We start from the raw sequence: 16512 nt of genomic DNA, 5'->3' as shown, positions 1-16512 counted from the left end.
CAACATCCCAACTACCCTACACCCCCCAAGGTATACCAGATAAAACTGTATATAACTTATAATAGAAAGGTTGATCACGTTTCAGTTGTGAAACATACTATATATACTCATATACTCGAGTATAAGAGTATAATCACTCTGCTTATACTCGAGTGAACTCTCCGCCTGTCAATCCCTTCTCAGTGGTCTTCAAGCTGCGGACCTCCAAATGTTGCAAAACCACAACTCCCAGCATGCCGGTTGAAGACCACTGCCGGGCCTTCGTCATCATCCAGACCCCCCCCCTCCCCCCCTTTAGTTTTCTATTCACCTCCCCTCGGTGGGAAGGAAGGGTGAGCTGGTCTGGGCCATCTATGCTGCAGGGACCGTCCGGTGGGGAGGGATAGTCTTTCCGGGCTGTCCATCTTCACCGGGAGGCCCTCTTCTCCGCTCCGGGCCGGCCCCGGACTAGTGAAGTTGCCTTGACGACGATGTCCCTGCGCATGAACGTCCCTGTGCATCGTCGTCAAGGCAACGTCACTAGTCCGGGACCAGGCCGGAGCGGAGATGAGGGCCTCCCGGTGAAGATGGACAGCCCGGAGCGACTAACCCTCACCACCAGACAGTCCCTGCAGCATAGATGGCCCAGACCAGCTCACCCTTCCTTTCCACCGAGGGGAGGTGAGTAGAAAACTAAAGCAGGAGGGTCTGGATGATGACGAAGGCCCGGCAGTGGTCTTTAACTTGCGGACCTCCAGATGTTTCAAAACTACAACTCCCAGCATGACGATGGCTGTCCGGGTATGCTGGGAGTTGTAGTTTTGCAACATCTGGAGGTCTGCAGGTTGAAGACCACTGATTGAAGGGATTGACAGGCGATGATGATGAAGGGGGGGGGGGGGATGATGATGGGTCTGGATGATGAAAGGGTGATGATGACGGGGGTGTTAATGACGGGGGTCTGGATGATGACCGGGGGGGGGGGGTGGCGGGGGATGATGTATTTCCCACCCTAGGCTTATAGTCGAGTCAATAACTTTTCCTGGGTTTTCGGGGTGAATTTAGGGGCCTCGGCTTATATTGGGGTCAGCTTATACTCAAGTATATACGGTAGATTGGTTACCTACACCAACAAAGCTGTATGTGTGGTAAACTTATGAAGAACTATGGCCACCACCAAGGTAAGGGAAAGATTGGCAATTATAGAACCTGACCACCACTTAAAATGTGCAATCATCAATAAGCTACACTGAAAAACATGGAATACACAGAATTTAAATCACTTGAAAACAAAAATATAACAGAGTGGTTGAAATAATGTGACACCTACTGCACTTCCCCTATAAACGTGCACAATAGCAAATCATCACCAGTATGACAAATTATTATAAAGTGCATGAAGTCAGAAACAGAAAACCCAATATTAAACATTGTATACAGTAATAGTGCACAGACAATATAATAAAGTATGAGGCAATAACTAGGATCCCTGTGAACAAACTGAAGACCGATTATCCAACCCAGAAGAGATGCAAGGCTGGTGTGACCCTGGGAACATTGAGCTACGCAATAATGAGCAAGAAGGGCACTCAAATCCATAGGGCACCAACCCCAGATTTCATGACAGGCTAAAATACCATAAATTCCCATTTCTCAGTATGGTCTACATAAAAAATAAAAATACAAAAAAAAAAAAAAAAAAGATCTGATTTTAATAGAGATTTTAAAGAAATACTTACATAGACGTGATCGAGTTGGGATGGGACAGGGAATTTTTTGACAATATCTATAACTTTGCCTAGGTAACGCATGTTGATTCCCCTCTGGTGCATTGCTTCAGCCAGGGTGGTACCGTCCATGGGGACAACATTATGGTCAAGACAGTCCTTGATCTGTAAAATCAAACAATTGATGACATAGAAAGATTTAACAGGTATAAAGTAAGAAGGTGACATTTTGGTACTGAACTAAAACAAAACCCATGAGTGAAAGAAAACACTGCATTACAGTAAGTTCAAATCGACTGAGTGTCATATGACGAATTCCAATAGCACAAATAGACCCCAAACACTTTTCATGAGGTCCCTCATATTGCTGCTGTTTCAATAGCAAAAATAGAGCTGTTTAAACTAAGGACCACTGTAAATATTACCAAGCAGATTGTATGGTCTGTAAGTTTTTATCACTTCTGTCTTTTCTATCTCTGCATACAGAGAGCATTACAGAGAAGCTGCAGGTAGAGCAAGAAAAACTACAGGCTGCTAGGGGGTGGAGATGCCACTTTTATGTATTCACTCCATCACAGCGGAAACTAACACCACAAAAGCACAGTCCTTACCAAGCATGGAATCTGACAGGACAGAACAAAAGCTGCTGCGTCCTTCAGCAATTGTTTCTGATTCTGTACCTCTACCTGCGCAGCCTCAGGGAAGCGCACACCTGTTGTCAGGGAGCAGACACAAGAAAGGCTTTGGTTACCAATGATACTAACATCCTGGGATTCAGTAATGTCCCCCCTCAACACCCCCACCTTTCACCAACAGAATTTCCTTAAAGGGTACCTCTCATCAAAAAAACTTTTGATATATTTTAGATTAATGAATGTTCTTTCTATTGTATTTTTCCCGATCAGTCCTGTCAGCAAGCATTTCTGACTCATGCTGGAGTCCTAAACACTCAGAGCTGCCAGCCTGCTTTGTTCACAGCCAAACAGGCTGTGAACAAAGCAGGCTGGCAGCTCTGAGTGTTCTCCTTTGTGAACAAAGCAGACTGGCAGCTCGTAGTGTTTAGGACTCCAGCATGAGTCTGAAATGCTTGCTGCCAGGACTGGTAGGGAGACCCCTAGTGGTCATTTCTTCAAAGTGGAAAATTAAATAGAAAGAAGCATATTTTTAATAACATGCAATTGTGAAGTTATTCTGCATACATTAATCTATTATATATTAAAAGTTTTTTTGATGAGAGGTACCCTTTAAAATCAGTTCTAGTGGAGATACTCAAATTATCACCTATTGGGGTTACTACAGGACTCTAGCTGGTCTATATAAAGCAAGAATAAAAAGCTTGCAAATTCATCTTAGGTGGATAATGGGGGATGGTGGAAAATTATAAAGCTATTTAATCACCTGTGTTAGTGATTGTGGTGGGGATAGGGGTCTCGGAGGTAAATCTCTCAGCAATCTAACATTTATCACCAACCCTTTATTTATACTTGCAATTATTCTATTCTGATGCTGTTCTCATATCATCTGCGATGTCACAATTTCTAGCAGGTATTACCCAGTTACGGGGGGGAAGTAGACATGGTGGCTTCCAGCCACACTTGCTGTGCCCTTCTCTCAAGCTTGAATAACACTAAATGCAGGAAACCTTTTTAAATTACCTGGAGAAAAGATGTCTGGGTTGAAACGGATATCAAAAGAGGTCTCACTGACTGAGCCCACAGCCTGGCATGCCTTCCGGATCACTTCTCTGCTCTTCAGATCTACTAAAAAAACAAACTCAAATCATAAGACAGTTCGAGATCCCACTGAACTTGTTGGGGTACAGCTGACCTTTATGTATGTATATGGAAAGTTTAACATATGACTAGATGAGCTACACATTGTACAACATCACAAAACTCATGAATTGGTTCTTTATTTATAATATAAATACATCTAATGTCTGAAAACAGCATCCAGCTTAATCATACCAAATTTGAAGGAGTATTCCAGGACATAACGCATGTCTAATATATTCATTGCTGTCCTTGTTCACTACTATCCAGATACACATACCAGTTTCATTGTTCGATGCCACAGTTTCTGCCAGTTCTTTGACTTGGAACTCTCCATCTATACTGTCCACCGTTTTGTCTGCAGGCTGACTGTTTTCTTGAGGCTCACTTTGTGCCGTGGAATCAGATGAGGCTGCAGGTTCCCCATTTTCCAGGGCAGCGGGATTCTCCTGTGAGGAGGTCTTCTGCTGCATGAGCTGCATGGCAGCCAACTTCATAAACAGGAGGTATCTGAAAGAATGCCACAGGTAATGTGTCAATGCAACATAATGATTATTTTAACCCCTTGGTGGTTTTTCCACTTTCATTTTTTCCTCATCACCTTCTAAAAATCATAACGCTTTCAATTTTGCAACTACAGACTCACGAGGGCTTATTGTTTTGCACCACCAATTTTACTTTGTAATGACATCAATCATTTCACCACAAAATTTACGGCAAACCCAGAAAAAAAAGATATTTGTGGGGCAAAATTGGAAAAAAAACAACCCATTTTGTAAATTTTGGGGGCTTCCGATTCTATGCAATGCACTTTTTTTGTAAAAAGGACATCATATATTTATTCTGCAGGTCCATACGGTTACAATGATACCCAATTTATATAGGTTTTCTTTATTTTACTACTTTAAAAAAAATTATAACTACATGCACCAAAATTAGTATGTTTAAAATTACCCTTTTCTGACCCCTATAACTTTTTTATTTTTCCATATAAGGGGTGGTATGAGGGCTCATTTTTTGTGCCGTCATCTGAAGTTTTCATCAGTACAATGATTGTTTTGTTCAGACTTATTGATCACTTTTCATAAATTTTTTTTTAGGGTATACAAAGTGACCAAAAATCCACAATTTTGGACTTTTTGGAATTTTTTACATGTACGCCATTGACTGTGCAGTTTAATTAACCTTATTTTTATAGTTCGGACATTTATGCACATGGCGATACCACATATGTTTATTTTTATTATATTTATATAATTTTTATATGGAATTTGGGAAGAGGGGGGTGATTTAAACTTTTAATAAGAAAGGGGTTAATGTGTGTTTTTTTTACCCTTTAAACAAATTTTTTTTTTTTTTACACTTCTATTCCTCATACAGATCAATGTGAACCCCATTGATCTGTGTGGCGCCCCCCCCCCCCCCCCGCGATCACGCTGCAGGGAGGTGATCAACTTCACTGGACCACCAGGGAGCAGTTAAAAGGTACCTTTAGACGCCCTGTTAATGGCACAAGGACGTGAATACACGTCCTTGGACGTTAACCAGTTAAGTGTGTGTGAAGGTGGAGAATACATTTAGAATACAGGCTAAAGCTACACTGTAACTTTTGGCCAGAACATTCCATACCACAGACCATGCATTTGGTAATAGGTTGACAGCTTTTGAAACAACTGCGACAACCCTTAGAAATCCCATTTGACTGTTTATGTATATGAAGCTTAGTACTGTATTATTCATTTTCTCAATAAATTTGTGTTTCAACTCTTTGCCATTTTCAAGATCTATGCTTGCAGCTGCCTAGAAGAGCTCCATGGCATATTATTCTCAACTGTTGATGACATAAATTCTGTGGAAAGATCACCAAAAAGTCTAAATATTAAAGATATATGCTAATCTCAAACATGCATGGCACATCCACAGCTATGTTACCTGTGTTCCACAAAAGCGTCCACCAACTCCTGACGTAGGCAGCATAACTTGTGTCTGTGTTCTTTGGGGAAACCCATCTTTTTACATTCTTCTGGCAGGTCCTCACCTTCTATAGGTAGGAAATTGAGGTCTGGTGGGAAAGTGCGTAGCAAATCTAAAATGTAATGACGCCCATCGTTGCCAATGATCCCCTTGCACTCGACTGAGGAGCACAGCTCCACTTCCTCTTCTTTATCATTAAGGACTTTGTGTTTTAGGATCTTAAGTGGCCGGCTGGTTTTCTCTAACAACTCCAGGTACTTAAGGTGGGACACAACAGTTTTGCCAAAGTCAATGGACCCGTAAATGACACTCTGCTCTTGTTCCCGCTCCAAAATCCCTGGAATAATGGATTGTGCTGTAACCCGGTAACCTCGATAGTCCACTACCACTGTCCCCAACGTATAGAGTCCCTCTACGTCCACTGCGTTATATGTCCTTACTCCATTAAGATCATTTGTGGGAGATACATAAGCAGCACTATCCCCACCAAAATCTTTATAGTGATCTCGGACATCAAATCCCAAGCTGAAGAAGATATTGTTCCAGATAAACATTTGCATTTTTGTCTCCTCGCTGGGGTTAATGGCCATGACGTTCCCATCAATGACTGCCATAGCACCTCTGGTAGCAGCTGCTGTAAAGTCACTGTGGACCTGAAAGAAAAGCTCCATAAAGAACATGTACAACTGCAAAATGCCATTCAGTCGCCTAGGACAGAGATTCCCAACCTTTTGACAAAACTACTACTCCTAGCATGCCCGGACAGCCTTTGGCTGGGAATTGTAATTTTGCAACAGCTGAAGGTACCCTAGTTGGAAAACGCAGGCTTAGGATGTAGAGATAAATCTGAAGGTTTATGCAATATTACCGATACAGTATAGAGCATGTAAAGTAAGGAGGGTTAAAGCTCCTGTATTTGGGATAAATAGATTCACATTAAAAAAGTGTAACCAAAAACACAATACACTTCACGGAATGTAAGATCCTGTATGTCCCATAGCTATATAATATTTGAAAGATAACTTTAGGGTGGTTTGTGTGGTTTCTCTACTCTTAAAATTTAACATGGTCGAGTCACTCCCTCTATTCAAACAAATTAGTTGGGGGAAATAGAATGTTAGCCCGCCATCCATATTAGATTGTCAGGCAAAACACCCACACCAGAGATGAGCGAAACAACAGTATATGTGGCTGAAACCAAAACAAACGACTCGGACATCAGTTATTATGGTCTGTATCAATTTAAGCTAATTTCAAATGATTCTGGAAGCCTGAAAAGGTTGATGCAGACCTAGGAGACCTTGGACTGTCAATCATAGGTTTTTCGGGGCACCAAGAACTATTTAAAAGCAGCACCAATTTATGTAGAATAAAGTAATTGACAGCCGAGCCATCGGTTTCAGTGGGATTTAATGTAGTTTCAGTCATCTCACAACTTGTCTAATGTGTATGGGAACCACCACAGTGTGTCATAGCTGTTATATCTTAAAACTATAGATACAATTCTCATGACTCACAAGAGAACAATGTTGCTACAGGGCAAAAACAGGATTTATCTTTTCATCTATTATTTCTTTATATAATAGAAAACCTAAGTGACAGAGCTGAAATACATGAAAGAAATCTTACCGAACATTCAAGCACACAAAAAAAAAAAAAAAGAAAAGCACATCACTGTCTGGATATATAGTCACGGGAATAGGGTTTCCATAATGTATTCCAAGATAGACATCTGTTCACCTTAAAGGGTACCTATGACAGCTATGATATGCCAATACTTGATTTAGATATGGATAATCTACATCCACTATGGCCTTGAAGAGTCACTGCCAGGGAAAAAATAGTCAACCATTGGTGGATGGTTAAGTAGAGACTCTCTTCAGACCACGCCACGGCCAGCCAGCAAGTTTCTATTCTCTGTATATACACTATGTATCGGCCTAAGGGACATACCACCGGAAACAGAAGGACAGCATGACATATCTGACCGAGTCCTTTTAAGTCTGAGTCTGGTTTATAAATGGTATGGGGTAAAAGGCAAGAAAACATTTAATATTTGACCTAGTGATAAAGACCCTATAAGTAACAGATGATCAGGAGAAATTTAATTTGTGGTCTTGAAGTGCTATTGAATTTCACTGACAACTTACCACACCAATCGCTGCAATATCACTCACCTTGAAAATAGCTCTTTCCCTTAACAATCTTTCTGGTAAGTTTTTGCGTGGCAACTCTCGTGTTGTCTGTAGTTCTTCATTCCAGTCTCTGGTCTGAAATAGAAAAAAAACAATCGATGCTCAGTACAAGGTACAAATGTATTGCCTTACTGTTTGCTCCACGGTTTCTCCCGGGTAAATTAACCGATTGCCAGGAAATAACCTTTAAGGAAAGAAAAAGGATGGCAACAAACTATATACAACACAAAGAATGTGACAACACATTATACATAAAGTAATGATATATCTAATAAGTGTGATGAATAAATAATGCAGCAGAAGTCAGGATTTTTAGGACGGCTAGGAAGCATAATACTTCTCATTACCTGGCCAGGAATGTGCTCCTCATAACCAAGACGGGATGTGTATGCATCTTCAGCTCTAACACAGTCCATGGCGTGTTCAACCTGGGGCGCTGTCCAGCTATAAAGCTGGAATGGGGTAGCAATCCTTTCAAAAGGGTGTCTCTGAACCCTGAAAATAATGAAGGTTGAAATTTATTCTTATCCACCCTTCGAGCTTTGATGTATATACACGTGAAAGGCCCTTCACCATTTCCTGCACTAACTGGGGTCCTAACAATAAAATATGCAAAGGGTCTCACATGCTATAAAGGATATTTTTATTTTAAGGACTGTTCCCAAATCAGTAATAAGATTTTACTTACAGTATCTCACATTAACTTTTCATATATTATAGATTAAGGTATGCAGAATAACTTTCCAATTGCATGTTATTAAAAAATATGCTTCTTTCTATTTAATTTTCCACTTTGAAAAAATTACCACTAGGGGTCTCCCTACCAGTCCTGGCCGCAAGCCCTTTTTATAGATTTCAGACTCATGCTGGAGTCCTAAATATCAGACTGCAGCCTGGACACAGACAAGCTCATAGCACAACAGAGCATCCTCCTGACTCTGCCTTACTGCATGCCCTCATTCATTTTACTATCTGAGCTCCAATCTTTCTTCTCTCTGCACATGCAGTTGTAAACAGAGCGGAGAAGATTCAGAGCTGCCGGCTACTGTTTTCACAGCCTCTCTGCTGGGCCACGTCCCCTTCCTTCCTCACACTAGGAAGGCTGAATGAGCAGCCAAGAAGACAATAACTCAGGTAGAAAGAGGAGGTTTTGAATGAAAAAACACAGGGATAGTGTCAGTGAGAGTCAGGGACAGATTGAGGAGGGGGGAGGGGGATTAGGGAGAGTTTAGATCATGATAGGTACTCAAATGTTGTGTTCCCTCGTAATAACAACACACAACCATTAATATATACACATTGGCAACAAAAGTGAGTACACCCCTAAGTGGAAATGTTCAATTTGGGCCCAAAGTGTCTGCACTGTCTTAAAGGAGAACTACGGGATTGAAAAATGTATCCCCTATCCTAAGGATAGGGGATGTTTCAGATCACGGGGGGTCCGACCGCTGGGGCCCCCCACGAACTCCCGTACGGGGCCCCGGCTCTCTGGTTAGAGAGGGCGTGTTGACCACTGCACTAAGCAGCGGGCGACACGCCCCCTCCATACACTGCTATGGGAGAGCTGGAAATTGCCGAAGGCAGCGCTTCGGCTCTCCCATAGCAGTAAATGGAGGGCGCGTGTCAGCCGCCGCCTCGTGCGGTGGTCGACACGCGCTCTCTATGCAGAGAGCCGCGGCCCCGTACGGGAGATCATGGGGGGCCCCAGCGGTCGGACCCCCCGCGATCTGAAACTTATCCCCTATCCTTAGTATAGGGGATAAAATTTTCAATCCCGTAGTTCTCCTTTAAGCCTTTTGGGCACGGAGTTAACCAAATCTTCACAGGTTGTCATTGGAGTTCTCTTGATGACATCCTGATGACATCACAAAGCTGGTGTATGTTAGAGAACTTATGCTCCCCTCCTCTTCCGTTTGAGGATGCCCCACAGATGCTCAATAGATTTTATATATTAACACATGCTTGGCCAGTCCCTCACCTTTACCCTCAGTTTCTTTAGCAAGGCAGTGGTTGTCTATGAGGTATGTTTGGGGTCATTATGTTGGAATACTGCTGTGCAGCCCAGTCTCTGAAGGGAGAGGATCTTGCTCTTCTTTAGTGTGTCACAGTACATGTTGGCATAGTTCCCTCAATGAACTGTAGCTCTTCAATGCCAGCAGCACTCATGCAAGCCCAGACTATGACACTCCCACCACCATGCTTGACTGTAAGCAAGACATACTTGTCTTTATACTCCTCACCTAGTTGCCACCACACACGCTTGACACCATCTAAGCCAAATAAGTTTATCGTGGTCACATCAGACCACAGGACATGGTTCCAGAATTTGTGTCCTTAGTCTGCTTTTCTTCAGCAAACTGTTTGTGGGCTTTATTGTGCATCATCCTTAGAAGAGACTTCATTCTGGGAAGACAGCGATGCAGACCAATTTCAGGCTGCATAAACAAAATTCCCCCGCTGGAACTGGTTGTCGTATGCCTGCCATTCCTGGTCATTTTTGTTGCCGGACTAAAAACAGTGGTCGGCTAGAGGAAATGCGTACAGACACAATGGGGAGTGCCATATATATTAAATTCTTCCTCACTACCAGCTACAGCGATAGAATGAAAAAGGAAAATTTATTTTTGTACTCACCGTAAAATCTCTTTCTCGTAGCCTTCATTGGGGGACACCAATACTATTGTGTATATGCTCTTGCCATTAGGAGGCTCTGACACTAGGGAAAAAAGTTGGCTCCTCCCTTGCAGGATATACCCGCCCAGTGGAAGGGAGGTAATGAGTTGTGTCACAAAGCAGTAGGAGAAGCCAACAAGAAATATGTCCGAAGGACCCTAGAAAAGAATCGTAAGAGAGGATCCGGACCAAAAATGAAGAAATGGGTGGGTGCGGTGTCCCCCAATGAAGGCTACGAGAAATATTTTAAGGAGAGTACAAAAAAAAAAAATCTCCTTTTCTCGGTCGCTCTTCATTGGGAGACACCGATACTATTGCGACATACAAAAGCAGGGTGGGAATAACAACCACCAGAGAAGGGGAGACCGTCCAGAAACTGACGAAACCCTCGGCCAAGAGGCAACAGAGACCAAGAAACTGAGTGTCCAGAAGGTCCTACTCTGGACTAGGATGCCAAGGAAGGGATTATCCATTGTAGAGACTCAAACCTATGGTGGGAATAACAACCACCAGAGAAGGGGAGACCGTCCAGAAACTGACGAAACCCTCGGCCAAGAGGCAACAGAGACCAAGAAACTGAGTGTCCAGAAGGTCCTACTCTGGACTAGGATGCCAAGGAAGGGATTATCCATTGTAGAGACTCAAACCTATGGTCCCCATAGAGAGACAAGAAGGGCTGCCAGGAAGCCCGACGACCATAACCATCCTGGAAAGAGATCGAAAACCGACTTCCAGAAACACAGAACCAGACAGAAGGTCAGTCCAGCTGGAAAACAAAAATAGAAGCGGCCCGACAAGGGAACCCCAGCCTAAAGAACCAACCGATTCAAGAAAACATGGCGAAAAAATGCCAGTGAGAGCAGCGTATGCCTGAGCATAAGGCGAGCACAGTCAAGGTGGAGACCAGAACCTCTCGGAAAAAAAAGGAAGAGAGACGGAAACCGGCTCTAGAAAGGCACGAAGCATAAGATTGATGACCGAAATTGAAAAGCTGCAGGCTCCAAAACCAAAGTCCCAGGGGAACGCCGCGAGCACCCGGATGGAAGCTGACAGAGTCTGACACAGTGCTAGAACAGAGGTAAAAAACGTGACGAGGAAAGCACGTCCACGTAAATGGCGAATTGGCCCGACTGGCGTAATCTGGCAGACCGGAACGCTCTCCGTCTAAGGTATATATGGAACCGCAATGAAGGAGACGAAAGGTAACAAAAAGCCAAAAAAAGGAACGGAACGTCCTGATAAGGAACATCCCGGAATACCGGAGCAGCAGACATGGAAACGGAGGTTCCAGAGTCTCCTAGAAGACTTACAGTCTGCGAAGACTGTCGCAGACGCAAGGGGTGAAGGATGCATGTGGTGCAGGAAACGATGCAGAACCAGAACGACTTACAGGTATAAGGAAGAAAGAATATCCAATGAAACTACATAGTCAAGTTTTTGGAACCTCACAATGAAAATGAGGCACCTGACTGCAGCTGCGGAAGCGGCAGGAAGGAGGGAGGTGACCTGGTGTATTAGAAACCCATGCAGACAGTCTGGCTAATGGGCATAGGGACCATGGAACACACCAGGATACCGCATTCAGAACACCACACTGAAATTGGGTTACCAGCCGTCAGGCGTGAGAGCGACAGGCATGTGGAGAGGAACCTGGTAGAGTAGGGAACCCTGCAAACCATAATGTGGTGCATGGTATAGGGCCCATGGGACGACCTGGGTTCACACATTCGGAACCTCACCTTGGCAGTGGGTTACTGAACTTCAGCCAAGGTGTGGGATGTATGGTAGGTGACCCAACGCAGTAGGAAACCATACAGACCACCATCTGGCTGACTAGCATAGGATCCTTTAATGTGCAGGGTCACTCCTTCGAATCCCCCCACAGAAAGTGGGGTACTGGAGTGCGGACGATCTGATGGGCGACCTGGTGGTGTAAGAGACTATGCAGACGAATGTCTGGCTGACATGCATCAGTCCCTAGTACCAGCAGGGAGGTAGGGGAAACTCCAGCCCTGCACACGGCAGACCTGTGATAGGAGACTGACAGCAGCAGAAACCGTGCAGACCACAGTCTAGCTCAACGAGGACAACTCCAGACGCTGGCCGGTGATGATAAGGGGACAACGGCTCCGATAGGAGAACACTGTGCCCCTTTGTTGCATGCAGGAGAGCCGGGAGGCATAGGAGTCATGGATAGTATCCCCGTTGCCCTGTATAGGCCAAGTCACTTCTTCGGACATCTCACACTAGTAGTGTGGTACTGGAATGCAAGCTGCAGATACATCACCGTGTGATGAGGGCAGGCGGCGAAGGAACCACGCAGACCACTGTCTGGCTTACTGCTATAGGTTCCACGCCGGGTCACTTCTTCGGACACCGCACACTAGTAGTGTGGTACCGGAACTCCAGTCACAGATACACCACCATGTGGATAAGTTATGGGTGGCAGAGGAGCCACGCAGACCACTGCACAGGGTCCATATAGTATACACCGGGTCATTCCTTCGGACACCTCGCACTAACAGTGGGGTACTGGAAGTCCAGCTGCGGACTGAGATGAATGACAGGCGGTAGAGGAAACCATGCTGACCATTGTTGCCCCTCAATGTATCAAGTTCAATCAATGTCCCCGCAGGGTCACTTCTGTGGAACCCTCACACTAGAAGTGGGGATCTGGAACTCCAGCTGCAGATGCAGCAGACTTGAGTGGAGAGGAGAACCATGCAAACGACAGTCTGGCTTACTGGTATATGGATCATTGCACACATAGGGTCATTCCTCCGGAAACCCCCTAGTTATGGGGTACAGGGAAAAAAAGGGAGCCGTAGACGCAGCTAAATAAGATGGGTGACCGACGGTGGAGGAAACCACTGCAGATAGGTTTCCTAATGCCCTCCCGGGAATGAAAGGCCACGTAGTGGACTTTGGCACAGGGCAGGGAAGTAGGCCCAGGCATGGAGGAGGAAGACATCTCGGAGGGGCTCCTCAGTTTACGCTAGAATTGGAATGGCACCAATTGAGGCACCCCTAGGGAGGGACTGGAATCGACCGTGGACAAGGCAAACATAACCTGGCAACAGTCAGCAGGGGAAACAAACATAACGTGTATCCCCAGGGTTATTTAAGGGAATATGCATCCTCAGTAATGACCGCCAGAGCAGGTCGCATAAGTCCTGTTTGAAGGGCTGAAATGTAGAGACTGCAGGGATGCAGACCAGAAAGTTGCCAAAGGGAGCACATTGGGCGTGTAACACCTGTTTAAATTTTTTTCTTTTCATTTATTTGAACACATGGCTGCACGCAGCCCATAGTAATGAGAGGGACAAACAGTGCCAATGACAGCTTTGGCTGGAGGAACCACTGACCCCTCAATGCCGCACTGCAGGAAAGGAGAAGGAGGGCAGAGCTATGCTAACTCCCCCATTGCTTAAAGGGTAGCTCCCACCATCCTATTTTTTTTTCTGTCCCTGCCTATTGCCAATCTATCCCGAACACCCTCCCTGCTTTAAATTTTTATTTTTACTATATTAAAAATGCTTTTTGTCTGCCTGGCAGTGTGCTCACTACCAGACAGACTTCCCCAGCAGGCACCACGTCACTGATGCCTGCTGGGGGGGGGGGGGGGGGGGGGACTTCCGTCCTTAGTTCATCTACACAGGGTGCCTCCAGCTGTTTCATCAATACAACTCACAGCTTGCCCTGACATCTATTGGCTGTCAGGGCATGCTGGGAGTTGTAGTATTGAAACCGCTGGAGGCACCCTGTGTAGATAAACTATTAGTTACATGCGGCGCTAGCCCATCCCCTCCGTCTCCTTTCCCCCCCATCACAACACCCCCCCCCCCATTACACTTACTGCAGAGTCCGGCAGCGGGCGTGCAGGGACAGCGGTGGCGACAAGGCGGAGGCGATGTGCGGGAGGAGTGGCCTCCCAGCCAGTGGCCGGGGAGCCAATGCGCTCGCTCCCTGCCTGTCTGATTGACAGGCAGGGAGCGAGCGCAGGTTGAATGAAAAAGGACCGATGCCCGGCCGCATCGGGCCTTTTTCAGGCGTGACGTCACGGCAGGCTGCAGCCGGCCACTAGGAGGGAGACCCCTAGTGGCCGGTTTTCAAATGTAAATTAAACAATTAATTAATAAAAAATAAAAAAATAATAAAAGTATATTAGAGATATGTTGTAGTACATAAGTACTACAACATATCAAAAAATAAAGTTGGTGACAGTGCCCATTTAATGACGGCCAGCCGGGGAGGGAAGAGACCTATAACCCCCCCAGTTCCTGCGATGTGGTGGGGGCGGAAGACTGAGTTACGCTCCGAGTCTCCAGCACATAAGGCCACCGGCATTTGTAAAAGCAACGGCTCCAGAGTCCCGCACAGAGCTGGGAAGAAGGGGGGCGGAGCTACATAACGCCATTATGCCTCCTGCCGGCAAAAAGTGCAGGAGAAGTACAGAACAGCTGGGGCGGAGAGGAGGGGGGAAAAAGCCGGCAGCTGACCTGAACAGACGTGACCGCCGTAACTCCCGAGCTCTAGACCGAGTCTATGGGCGGGAGAATAATATAATAGATATATCCTGACTCACCAATATCGGGACCTTAGCCCCCGAAATTGTCCCATTGCGGACCAAGTCCACAGAGTAGCAGAGGCAAGAGAGAACCAGGGAGATAATTAACCACTTAAGTCCATAGTGTTGCCAGAGGTTCAGTAAGTGAATCACCGCACAAAAGAGGGCACACACCTACCTAACTCTTGGCTATACTCACCTCCTGATGTCTTCAGCTAGCTAAAGGCTGCGCTGCATCATGCCAGGCTGCCATAGTGAGGCGAGCAGGGGCAGTGGGGACCCAGAACCAAAAGGTACACCTCCAGGTGCTGGCTGTTGGCGAGAAGGGGTTAACGGTCCATACTCTATGCACTGTGCCCCTTTGTTGCATGTGGGAAATAAGGTAGCGCCATGCACCTGTCGCCACTCTAGAAAAATAACAAAAAGGACAAAAGAACCTAACTAAACATACTTAACTAGAAAATAATAAAACAAGAGACCAGGTCTGGGGAGCTTCCAGACCTGTGTCTTGCCTCCTACTGACAAGATAAAACCGATTACCTCACTTCCAGTGGGCGGGTATATCCTGCCAGGGAGGAGCTGACTTTTTTTCCCTAGTGTCCACGGATCCTAGTGGCAAAAGCATATACCCTATAACAAGGGTCCTCCAACTTTTTAAACGGGGGGTCAGTTCACGGTCCCTCAGACCGTTGGAGGGCCGGACTATAGATAACAAAACATGAATACACTCCTATGCACACATATATCTTATTAGTGGACTACCACTTTAAGTACACAGCACAGTTCCCCCACATTAGGGTTGGCAATACAGTTCCCCCACATTAGGGTTGGCAATACAGTTCCCCCACATTAGGGTTGGCAATACAGTTCCCCCACATTAGGGTTGGCAATACAGTTCCCCCACATTAGGGTTGGCAATACAGTTCCCCCACATTAGGGTTGGCAATACAGTTCCCCCACATTAGGGTTGGCAATACAGTTCCCCCACATTAGGGTTGGCAATACAGTTCCCCCACATTAGGGTTGGCAATACAGTTCCCCCACATTAGGGTTGGCAATACAGTTCCCCCACATTAGGGTTGGCAATACAGTTCCCCCACATTAGGGTTGGCAATACAGTTCCCCCACATTAGGGTTGGCAATACAGTTCCCCCACATTAGGGTTGGCAATACAGTTCCCCCACATTAGGGTTGGCAATACAGTTCCCCCACATTAGGGTTGGCAATACAGTTCCCCCACATTAGGGTTGGCAATACAGTTCCCCCACATTAGGGTTGGCAATACAGTTCCCCCACATTAGGGTTGGCAATACAGTTCCCCCACATTAGGGTTGGCAATACAGTTCCCCCACATTAGGGTTGGCAATACAGTTCCCCCACATTAGGGTTGGCAATACAGTTCCCCCACATTAGGGTTGGCAATACAGTTCCCCCACATTAGGGTTGGCAATACAGTTCCCCCACATTAGGGTTGGCAATACAGTTCCCCCACATTAGGGTTGGCAATACAGTTCCCCCACATTAGGGTTGGCAATACAGTTCCCCCACATTAGGGTTGGCAATACAGTTCCCCCACATTAGGGTTGGCAATACAGTTCCCCCACATTAGGGTTGGCAATACAGTT

General features: G+C 45.5%; 1 protein-coding gene across 3 annotated transcripts in view; it reads right to left on the bottom strand.

Moving 5' to 3' along the window:
- Window positions 1-16512, bottom strand: part of CLUH (clustered mitochondria homolog) — a 92144-nt gene that overhangs the window by 34053 nt on the left and 41579 nt on the right. For 2 of the 3 annotated variants that reach the window (XM_056558454.1, XM_056558452.1), the window contains exons 8-14: window positions 7995-8142; window positions 7630-7722; window positions 5411-6105; window positions 3759-3988; window positions 3362-3466; window positions 2318-2418; window positions 1719-1871 (exon numbers count right to left, since the gene is read on the bottom strand). In XM_056558454.1, coding sequence (XP_056414429.1) covers window positions 1719-1871; window positions 2318-2418; window positions 3362-3466; window positions 3759-3988; window positions 5411-6105; window positions 7630-7722; window positions 7995-8142 — 1525 coding nt within the window. The remainder of the gene's footprint in view (window positions 1-1718; window positions 1872-2317; window positions 2419-3361; window positions 3467-3758; window positions 3989-5410; window positions 6106-7629; window positions 7723-7994; window positions 8143-16512) is intronic. The other variant, XM_056558453.1, reaches the window with a different exon arrangement.

Source organism: Hyla sarda, chromosome 2, assembly GCF_029499605.1.
Source record: "Hyla sarda isolate aHylSar1 chromosome 2, aHylSar1.hap1, whole genome shotgun sequence".
Lineage (NCBI taxonomy): Eukaryota > Metazoa > Chordata > Amphibia > Anura > Hylidae > Hyla > Hyla sarda.
Note: the sequence above shows the minus strand (reverse complement) of the source record. Positions and strands in the feature narration are given on the sequence as shown.